This window comes from Xenopus tropicalis, chromosome 7, assembly GCF_000004195.4.
Source record: "Xenopus tropicalis strain Nigerian chromosome 7, UCB_Xtro_10.0, whole genome shotgun sequence".
NCBI classification, from domain to species: Eukaryota; Metazoa; Chordata; class Amphibia; order Anura; family Pipidae; genus Xenopus; species Xenopus tropicalis.
Genome location: NC_030683.2, coordinates 84,134,827 through 84,145,911, shown reverse-complemented (window position 1 = coordinate 84,145,911; position 11,085 = coordinate 84,134,827). Strand labels below are relative to the sequence as shown.

Sequence of the window (11,085 nt, the reverse complement as noted above, 5' to 3'; positions counted from 1 at the left end):
ATAAATATATATATATACTGTATGTATGTATATATATATATATATATATATATAATGCCCAAAACAATCAAGCACTCACAGGTTTTTCAAATTTAATGTTTCAGCTCAGATTTAAGTCACCACTACACACACACACATACAGATAAGTATTCAGAAAATATAAGATAAAGATAAATTAATTATTTTATAGTTCCATTCTCTATTGTTGCCCTGATTTTGCTCTTGTATTCTTCAATATAGAGTCTAAAATGCTATATACCTACCCTTTCATTGTTCCAATTTTTGTTCTTTGCGTCCCTCTGTCTCTATCCAGGCCTAAAGCATGCATCTCCACCAAAGCAATATTTTATGCCATTAAGGCTAATGCCAGACGAGGTATAGGGCGGATATTTTCGGCAAGTGGAAAAGCACTTGCTGAAAATTCCACCCTATGTTTTCTACATGTGCCTGCACCCTAATGAATGAGATACGCTAGGGTGCAGGAACATGTAGCCGATATACGCATGAAAACATGAGATAATGCAAAGTCTCGCGTTTTCATGCATATATCGGCTACATGTGCCTGCACCCAAGCGTATCTCATTCATTCGGGTGCAGGCACATGTAGGAGGCGTAGGGCGGAATTTTCAGCAAGCGTTTTTCCGTTTGCTGAAAATATCCGCTCTACGAATCGTCTGCCATTAGCCTTATCTATTATCAACAAATGGCATCAGCTGGGTAAATTCCAAAATGGTTATCTGAGCAGCATTTCCTACTGAATAAAATAATGTAAGGATTAGCTGACTAATGATTAGTCACACACCAGCCATTATTCTTTCATAAGGATAGTGACCTAATGGACACATTTTCAGTCGAGATGCATCATCACAGACACCAAACTGCCTAAACATAGACCACAGTTTGTTATTTTAGCTACTAAATGAACACTGGGGATCTTCATTCAAAGGCCATTTGGCAATGCATAGTCGAAAAGAATTAACCAGTTTTGCAATGAAATACTTTATGTTGCATCTCAAGGCATTATTTACTTGCTAACCTGCCAGCTCATCAATTATTTAGCAAGAAAAGTGCTTTCTGCAAGAAAACTATAAATATAATGATCTTTCATATAATATACAGTGCTTTAATAGATGCAGAAACCCAAACACTATTATTTGGAGCAGATGACATTATCAGAACACTTGAAATGTAAAATTCAAACAAATGCAGAAAAAAATCACTTTAATGTGGGTTTTGAATCTATTGACAGACCTGTGGCTTACAATAAGACGTGGGCTAAGGCACACAGATTTGGGGGACTGTGTCTAGAGTATTAATGTAGAAAAATGAGGCAAAATCCATTATTTTGCTTTCCAAGCCTAAAAATCAAGCATTAAAGGTAACAGAAAATAAAAAAACCCACATTATTCCAGTGATAGCTGAATGTGCTATTTTCACATTGTGGCACTTTACAAAATAATCTGTTGAGAAATGAAGCACTCACACTTGTGGATGATACAGAGACACCTTAATGGTGAATTAAATTCTTAATTGCTTAAATTACTTTTGTGGCACAGTGCTGTTGTGTCATTTCCTTACAGTAGGACATAGTAGCAGGCCTATGACTTAGTGCCTGGAAGGCACAAAACTCTTTAAGTGAATGATGGTTTTTAATGTAGTTTGAATAAAGTTTTTTACTTTTTACCTTTTTGGTGACCCAGTGGAATCCTTGAGTGCCTGGATGCCCCATGATTTGTTCCTGACGGATTGCAGATTCCTGTGCGGAGGGTCTGGGGCTGGTGCACACATTCTTTTGTCCTTTTTAAGGACTACTGTTTTTTACTATGACCTTTTTAATGACTATTAGAAATTACTGGCACACGGACCTTCTGTATAATTGTTTGCCAGTGCTCCTCTCTTGGGACACTTTTTTTATATACACACGCACGCACACACACACGCACGCACGCACGCACGCACACACGAGATACCAAGGCATGGATGGAACAAATAAATAAAGATGACCATTCTAGAATTGAGTGTTCAATGCTACATAATACTGTAGTTCAACAAACATTATTAGTGTACAGGTAAGGGACCTGTTATCCAGAATGCTCAGATAAGATCTTTCTGTAATTTGGACCTAAAACCATGTGTACTAAAAAAATAATTTAAACATTAAATAAACCCAATATGTATGTTTTGCCTCCAATAAGGATTCATTATATCTTAGTTAATACCAAGTACAAGGTACTGTTTGATTACTACAGAGAAAAAGGTCATCATTTTAAAAATGATAATTGATTATAATCAATATAAAATATTAATTGATTATAATGGAGTCTTTAGAAGATGGCCTTCCCATAATTCTGAGCTTTATGGATAAAGGGTTTCCGGATAACAGATCCTATACCTGTATTAGAGAAGATTTATAAATTCACACATCCCTTTTTGTTTATAAAACAACAATAATATTTATTTAAAACAAAGTAATGTTTGGAGAAAATATAAAAGCTTTTCTAACAAATTTAATCACATTAAATCACTGCAGTCGCTGAACAGCCTGTATTTCTTCCTGTACGTCATTATACCCCGAAGAATCTGACCTATGGGAAACAATATCCAGACATCATTTACTGTGTTATCCTTTCATGTTGCAAGAAATGCATGTAATATAGTTTGTAATGTTGACAGTTTTCATAATGTGTGAAAAGCAATCATACCACAACATATATATTACCCATTTGGAATGTGAAAAAATATGAATTTAGGAGATGTATTTTGTAATGTAATTATGCATAAAGGCTAATTAATAATTTATCAAACAATAACTTGCAGTAAAAGTAATCACTAGTGATGGGCGAAATATTTCGCCAGGCATGGATTCGCGGCGAATTTCCACATTTCGCCAGTGGTGGATTGTTTTGCGAAACGGATGAAAGAATTTGCTGCGGATAAATTCGCTGCATGTCCAAAAATTGTCGCAAAGAATTGTCAAAAGAATAGCCGCAGGACAAAAGAATAGCTGCGGGCGACAAAAGAATAGCTGCGGGCGACAAAAGAATAGTTGCGAAGTGAAACGGGACAGATTTGCTCATCACTAGTAATCACTTAAATATTAAAAGCCATAAAGTGTTATAACTGTGAACAATGAATCTAATTTATAGTATTCAAGGGATACATCCAGTTTTCTCTCCTATACAGCACAATAGCTCCTGAAGGAAGACCACTGAATGTTAATGCCAAATATTTTTTGTGGCCTATACCACAATTCATGCCTAATCTAAATGAGATCTTGATGCTCCCTGTTAAAATGACTGTTAGATAAAGACTTGCTTCCCAATTGACTGTGTTTATGAGCCTTGTACTTGTTTTGATGTATATATTTGACATGACAAGTGCAAGAGCAGAATTCTTGTTGAACCTTGGTGATTAAATAGGAAAGGAATCAATAGCTTCTCACAAAGCTCAGACAGCCGCACAGGCTTGTTTACCCTAGCTTTCCCAAAGCATATTAAAACCTCAAATTTTCCTTTTAATGATAAGCTAAAAAAATAATGTTTTAATTTGTCTTATAATTATATACACTGTAGTGATTATATACACTCATTATAAATTGAAAAAGGTTTATCCTGACAAAACACTAACTGAATAACTTTTTAAGGTTTTTATTGCCCATTTATAAGGTCCCATTAGTGTTTATTTTTGGTTATTCATGATTCTCTGACCATAAATCACTACAATGTTTTAAATAAGCACATACTGATATGTACTTATCTATTAAAGCAAACACCCAAATAAACATACAGCCTATACTTATTATTATTATGGAATAGGCCTGCTGTTTCCCCACTAACACTCACAATTTATATATCTTTTAAATTTAAGTCCTTTCGCAGGATCAGACTGGACTGGCAGGCCCCACGACCCAGACCCGCAAGTTAAGGACTAAGAAGGAGGTGCATCGCTGGCACAGGGCAGAAGCCGGGAGATGGACATGTAACCCTTTCTTGGCACACTCACTTAATTTGGCTGTTTACAGGAGAATTTGTTCTCTTTGAGTGATAAAGATACTGGGAACTGGTATTTTAGCGCAGTGCCTCCACCTAGTGGACACTGAGGAGCACACCTCAAAGGACTTTCCACTAGGAAAATAATCACACACACTTGCAGAAATATCAAACTTTATAGAACTGTTGAAATAGAATGTAGAACAACTGAATTTTCCTGCTCTGAGAAACCTGTGCAGTCTATCCACTCCTGGCACAGTCTCTGTAGGTGCCCATTCCCAACTTGGATCTGGATAGACCACAACCCTTTAATCAGTTCAGTCCCTTCCCGAAGAGCTCTTAAGTCCCTCCAGGTAGCGCTACCTGCCCAGAGTACCTTCCCCTATGGAAAGGTGGCTGCTCCCACGTAGCAGGCAAAGGAGCAATACCTGTTTTCATCAGGGGACAACACATGGAGATTCCACAGAGGACTTTATAATCACTGGCAGCCCTACAGACTCTTTTCAGTCTGACCTCACAGCAAGTGGTACTGGCTGCTCACTTTGTATCTCTCTTTCAACATACTGGCAAAACAACAGGGGCTCCCTTTATCAACTGCTGGGTCCGCCCTTGGATTTTTGGCTCCAAACTTAAGCACACCTCCTCCCACAAGTGCACTGGGACATCCAACCAATCGCGTCCCTCCCCAGTCTGTAGCTAGGCTGGATGATGTCACAGACTGAGAAACAGGGGTCAGAGTTCTCTGATCCCCTACAGACACTTGAGGTTGCAGCCCCGGTGGGCCCCACACACCCCAGTGCAACACTGCCTTTTGGTGTTTCTTGGGTGAGACCCTCAATATCAAAATCAGGGTGTAATGTACTGTATATGTATCTGGTAACCTGGAAAGCCAATAATCTTGATGCACCACTATCCTACACCCTAGGGTCAGCACACTGCATTTGCCATAGAACAATAGGAAAAGATGTATCTGAAGATGTAATAAAGTGGAAAAACTAATGGATGGCTGCACTGTAACCCTGGGCATAACATGTCATACTCAGACACGTGGAGTATAGGCTAGAATAAATATTATATTTGTAATATCATTTCTGCGCTCCTGTTCATGATCTGCTGAGCGCATTTGGAGGAAATCTAGTGTGAAAGCAGATTTCCTCCACTATAAATTTCTTATGGTGTGTTTCAGTACTGCCCTATCCCAGGTCAAGCAAGTATATACACACTTGTAAATAATAATAAATCAAACCAACGGCGCTTATTTTCCATATTTAACTCACTATTTTGTCCTTCACCTAATGAATCAATCGTATCTGAACATACACCCCAGGACTTTGCTGACTTCTTTAAAAGCAAAGTCAATTCTATCCGCAAACAATTTTCCCAGATAACGGTAATCTCAACCTTCCCAAATCTCCTCTTTCCTTATTCAGCTCCTTTAATCATGTAACAGAGTCAGAAGTTTCTCAGCTTCTCCGATCCTCTCAGGTCTGGGCCGCCGGGGCCCTATGGGATTTTTCCAGGTGTCCCGGTGGCCCAGTCCGACCCTGGCCCCTTTCTTTCACAAGTAACAGCTAAAACACTAATCCATGCCCTTATCCTTTCCTGCTTAGATTACTGCAATCTCCTACTAACCGGCCTCCTGGATTCCCACCTCTCTCCCCTGCAATCAATCTTAAACTCTGCTGCCAGGATCCTCCTGCTCTCTCCGAAGAGGGAACCTGCTCAGCCTCACTTAAGCTCTCTAGCATGGCTGCCTGTTAAGCAAAGGATAGCATACAAAATCTTTATGATAACATTCAAAGCTCTTCACTCCTCTGCTCCTCACTACATTTCTTCACTGGTCTCCCTGCACGTTCCTGGTCCTTTTAGAGCCTCCGTCTTTTTACACCATCCACACCCACTGCTCACTCTCGTCTTAAACCTTTCTATCTTGCTGCTCCTTACCTCTGGAACTCTATCCCTGAATCCCTCTGTAGGGAACACTCACTAACTGTGATTAAGAAAAAGCTCAGCTGTTACCTTCTGGAGCACTAAAACATTATTTTGCCTAGCCCTACCCCTTTGCAAATGCCCATACCTGGTGATCTCTTACCTTTAAATTTGTGCCTGTATGTTACCCAACCACTTAGATTGTAAGCTCTATGGGCCAGGGACCTCCTTCCTACTGTGTCCAATACCACATGGCACTTATTCCCCATGCATTTATATACAGTATATTCATTGTTTTTATTTATTATTATCTAGATTGTAAGCTCTACGGGGCAGGGACCTCCATCCTCTTGTGTCTTTGACTCTTAACTTATTGCAACTATATCATGTAGTTATTTATTCGTATTTATTGTTATACTGTGTATTTATCTATTACCTTAATAACCCTGTTTGTATTAATGTATTCTACTGTACAGCGCTGCGTACATAAGTAGTGCTTTATAAATAAAGATATACATACATACAACACTTGTCCTCCCTGTGTGTAATTTTGTATTTTGTAAGATTGTACAGCGCTGCGTACCCTTGTGGCGCTTTATAAATAAAATTATAGATACATACAAGTCCAAGAAAAAGAAGTTTAAAGAGGGTTAACAAGGTACAAAGCCAGGCAATAGTACAGGACAGGCCAGGGTTCATAACAGGCTAAGAAACAAAAACTCATGGATAGCAGGATGTACACCTTTTGCAGCAATTTTGAAATTCCATTTTATTCCCTTTTCTTGGTGGCCTTTTATTATAGAGTGAGTGAACAAACTCTTTTCCTACTGTGGGCATGCAAAAAACAACAGGTTCCATTTTATACTTTGTTCTATAACAATATTAATTAATTTTCTAAAACTTACCTTGACCTATTTTTAGTAATTTGTGGTTTATTTGGTCGTGAAATGTCTTCCTTCTGAATGAAAGAGATGTAAGATTTGTTAATTTATACACAGAACTTTTTTTATTAGTCATTTAAGCATTATAATACATAAGGCAGAAGGCAGGGCTTGGTCAGATATTCATCAATAAGGATGGAAAATCCAGTTGCATGAGGACAGCATCAGGGTCCCACAGTGCAAGTTTCTTATGTAGTCGAGAGGACAATGAAAGATCTGAACTGAAAACTGAACTGAGGGTCTCCTGAGAAATCTATGTGATAGACAGCTAGCGGGCCAAATACTGGATTAGACAAGCCCAATATTTGCCAAGTTAGACCTTAAACCATATATCTGTGGCCAATGTGAATGGAAGGAATTAAGGTAACCCTTAGATACCATAAATACAATTATAGACAACACATATATATAGGAAAACTATACCCCCAAACAATGTGGGTCTCTATAAAAATATATTGTATATATTGTAAAACCCTGTTTCATTTTCATAAATCATTTTAAGAATTAAGGGCTGCCTCCTGGGATCATAGGATTCACAAAGCACACGAACAAGCCAAGGCATACGTGCATGCTAGGCCCCATCAGCCAATTAATGGTCAGAGTTCTGCCTTGTACTTCCACACTTCTTCCTGTTACAGTTAGAGCTGCATTATTTCCTGTCAGGTGATCTCTGAGGGAGCACACAGCCCATCACTAAATGGTGGATGAAGGGAAAGGATGTAAAAGGGCAATATTTACTGATATATTCCAGTTTGGTGAGTTTCTTTAATAGGTCACTAAACATAATAATAAGCTATCTGTTAGTTAAATATTTATTCTGGGGGTATAGTTTTCCTTTAATTCCAAGCAACATTTTAATAGCTATTATTTACATTATTGATATTGGGGCTGGCCAGAAACACCCTTATTCTGTATTACACTTTTACACAGGCATTAACCTTTCTGGCATTCGCTGTTGTGTAAAATATCTACTTTAATTTTTTATTGCATTTATATGCCTCTCAGAACGATCTTGGATTTTAATCTCAGAGCAGTAATGACAGCAGCAGCAGTTGTGCACTGGGATGGCCCTTAATCAATTATTAATACTCAGTTTAATCAGGGATCCATAAGTCTAAAGATGCCAGGCACAGAATGTTTATGCAGTAGCATGATAAATTAGTTTATCTGTAGTAACACAGGGATATTTATATACAGTAAATTCAGTGTTAAAGTGATACTGCAACATTTTACTGCATCTAAGAGATCTGTAATAGGGTGCTTGAAAAAAATATAAATAATGGTTGATAAAACACACAGTCACAAGTATTAAGGATAGATAGAGTTACTTAAATACATATTTGTATTTAGACATATGTGTGAGTTGTGTTGCTTCTCTGCCGAATTCCAGTGAAGCAGCATTTATAGACTCCAATAATGCAGTTCACCTACTGGCCAAATTAGAATGAAGAATTGTTAAATACAATTTTTGGCTTTACAGGGCAATAACTATAGAACAAAGCATCCCTAATACAGCTGTGTAAGTACTATAACTAGATTTCTTGAATACATTATTACCTTAATTCGCTCTTCTCTTTGTTTTTTCAAAAGTGCTATAATTTCCTCTCTCTTTTTAGCCTATAATATATGAAAATAAAACACATACAAATATAAAGGGGACCTATCACTGTGATAAAAAACAATAGTTCTGGTTTGTTTATAGTTATAATGAGAACATTTTAGTAATTTAGCTGTTTAGATACAACACTGTGATTCATTGCTTACTTATCTTTTCCTTCTTTTCCCACCTCTGAAAATATGTGAATTACTTTTTGTGATAATCCAGTTGTATTAACGTGACATACTTCTCATATATCCATACGATGCTTTTGGACAGTAGAACCCCGATTTTACATACATGCATATTACAGTTTTCGGGATTTGATCCTGTTTTGACACTGCCCCCTGGAAAACGTAAAACCACGGTTCTGCCTGGTTTTTCATTCTGGTATATCAATGCTAACATGGTCTTGGCGCAGATTGTCTTAATGATTTTATACTGTAATAGATATTATTCCCACATTTTATGTTTCTGTCTGTCTCCTTTTCCTAATAGATTGTAAGCTTTTTGGCACAGGGACCTCGTCAGAACTGTTTAATAAAATCACCTAAGCACTGACTTGATTTAGTTTAATGTCTAATTTATTATAAGGATACCCCTGTTTGTGTTCATGCCTTGTAAAGCACTGTGTACATTGTGGTGCTATATAAATAAATACGTAGATATATACAGTATAAAAAAACTGTAGTAAATGTATGACGATGGGCTACAACATAGAAAAAGGGGAGGCTTCCACCATTCTGATGTGCCTGCTCTAAAGAAGGTTCTCTTTAGGGTGATGGCACAAGGGAGATTCATCACCAGTGGAAAATCTGTGCTACAAAAAATACCATATGAGATATAAGTATAGAGGGGAGCATTCCCATTGTGTGTACCAAGAAAAAAATGCATAAATCTTTCAACTGAAGAAGCCACTCAGATGAGTGGTGAAACATTTTCAAGAAAAAACTCAGAAAAGTCCAGTTGTTTTACACTTAATTCTACTAGATACTGTATATCATGACCTGGATCGGTCCCTTAGGCAGCTTCGGCAGCTTATCGGCCCGTGTATGGGCCTGAAATTGGACAGATATTGACCTGACAGGTTTAAAAATCAGTTGGATTGGGGACCGCATTGGCTCGTTGATGTGGTCCCTGAACTGACGGGCGACTTTACCCGCCATTCTAATTTGATTGTTTGGCCCCAGGGCCAAACGACCGAATTAGCCCGATATCACCCACCCGTAGGTGGGGATATCGGGAGAAGATCTGCTTGTTTGGGACATTTGGCAAGTAAATGGATCTTAGCGTGTATGGCCACCTTAAGCTGCTTCATATTGCAGATATATAGACCATTGATCTTTCCCTTTAAGCATACATACCTGCTCAGGCATAAACGGCAAGTGCATGCTTAGCTATTACTTTACATACAGTCGATTACAATATGCTGATAATGAACCTTCTAAATGCACAAATCTGATTGATTTTCTTATCTTACAGAATATTCTTACAGAAGAGGCAGAAGCAATATTTTCTTTCAACAATCTTGAAATGAAAAGTACATGTGTAAGCATAACATTGCCACCAGGGCAATCATCTCATTACTGGCTGCTAAAGAGCTGAGTTAATTAACCTGAGTGATGGGCTGAATCAATGAAAAGAAGGCATACAAATTAGTGGCTATTTCATATGCATTTTTTTTCTCATGACCACATGACCCCAGGGCCTAATGGGTTAAGTTCTGAACTAACAGTCTACTATAACAATTAGAGTATTAACATACTGTAGAGATAATGTAACAATGGGTGTAAAGTTTGCTCCAGTTCAAAGAACCAATGACAATCAGCAACAGCTAGAGCTTAAAGGAGTGCTAGACAAAACCTTGTGCCTTATTATAATAATAAAGATAATACCCCTTATGTGTTTCTCAGCCTTTTGTTCTTACAGTGAGGTTATGGAATTGTTAATTTATAGAGCCCAAGAAACTTCCAAGCTACCCCAACCCTCCTTCTACAATTTAATTCTATCACACAAAACAGCAAAGAAGTAGTGAATGGAGGCCTAGTTTAAAGGAACAGTTCAGTGTAAAAATTAAACTGGGTAAAACAGACAGACTGCACAAAATAAAAATATTTGTAATACAGTTAGTTAGGCAAAAATGTAATCTATAAAGGCTGGAGTGAGTAGATGTCTAACTGCCAGAACTCTACATCCTGCTTTCAGCTCTCTAACCTCTCAGTCAGTGATTTTAGGCGGGGACACATGGGACATAACTGTACAGTTAGTTTGTGAGCACGCAGGTCAGATTCAGAAGCAAACTAACTGAACAGTAATGACCCATATGCCCCCCTTAAGCCACTGATTGGTTATTGACTGCTAACAGCTTAGAGAGCTGTTCAGTTAGTGTGTGAGCACGCAGGTTAGATTCAGAAGCAAACTAACTGAACTGTTATGTCCCATATGCCCCCCTCAAGTCACTGATTGGTTACAGACTGCTAACAGCTTAGAGAGCTGTTCTTGCTATTATGTTAGACATCTGCCCACTCCAGCCTTTATAGATTACATTTTTGCCTAACTATATTGAAACTCGATTAGATAGGTCCTCTGTGCACTGCCTTCCAGACCTTGTGCATCGACCCCCAAATGA

General features: G+C 38.1%; 1 protein-coding gene across 2 annotated transcripts in view; it reads right to left on the bottom strand.

Annotated features, from left to right (window-relative positions):
- Positions 1 to 2,418: 2,418 nt before the first annotated feature.
- Positions 2,419 to 11,085, bottom strand: part of c7h11orf88 (chromosome 7 C11orf88 homolog) — a 28,393-nt gene continuing 19,726 nt past the window's right edge. The window contains exons 4-6 of one of the 2 annotated variants that reach the window (XM_018095988.2): positions 8,417 to 8,476; positions 6,824 to 6,876; positions 2,422 to 2,585 (exon numbers count right to left, since the gene is read on the bottom strand). In XM_018095988.2, coding sequence (XP_017951477.2) covers positions 2,522 to 2,585; positions 6,824 to 6,876; positions 8,417 to 8,476 — 177 coding nt within the window. In that variant the 3' untranslated portion in view covers positions 2,422 to 2,521. Of the gene's footprint in view, positions 2,586 to 6,823; positions 6,877 to 8,416; positions 8,477 to 11,085 lie in introns of both variants that reach the window. The other variant, XM_018095989.2, reaches the window with a different exon arrangement.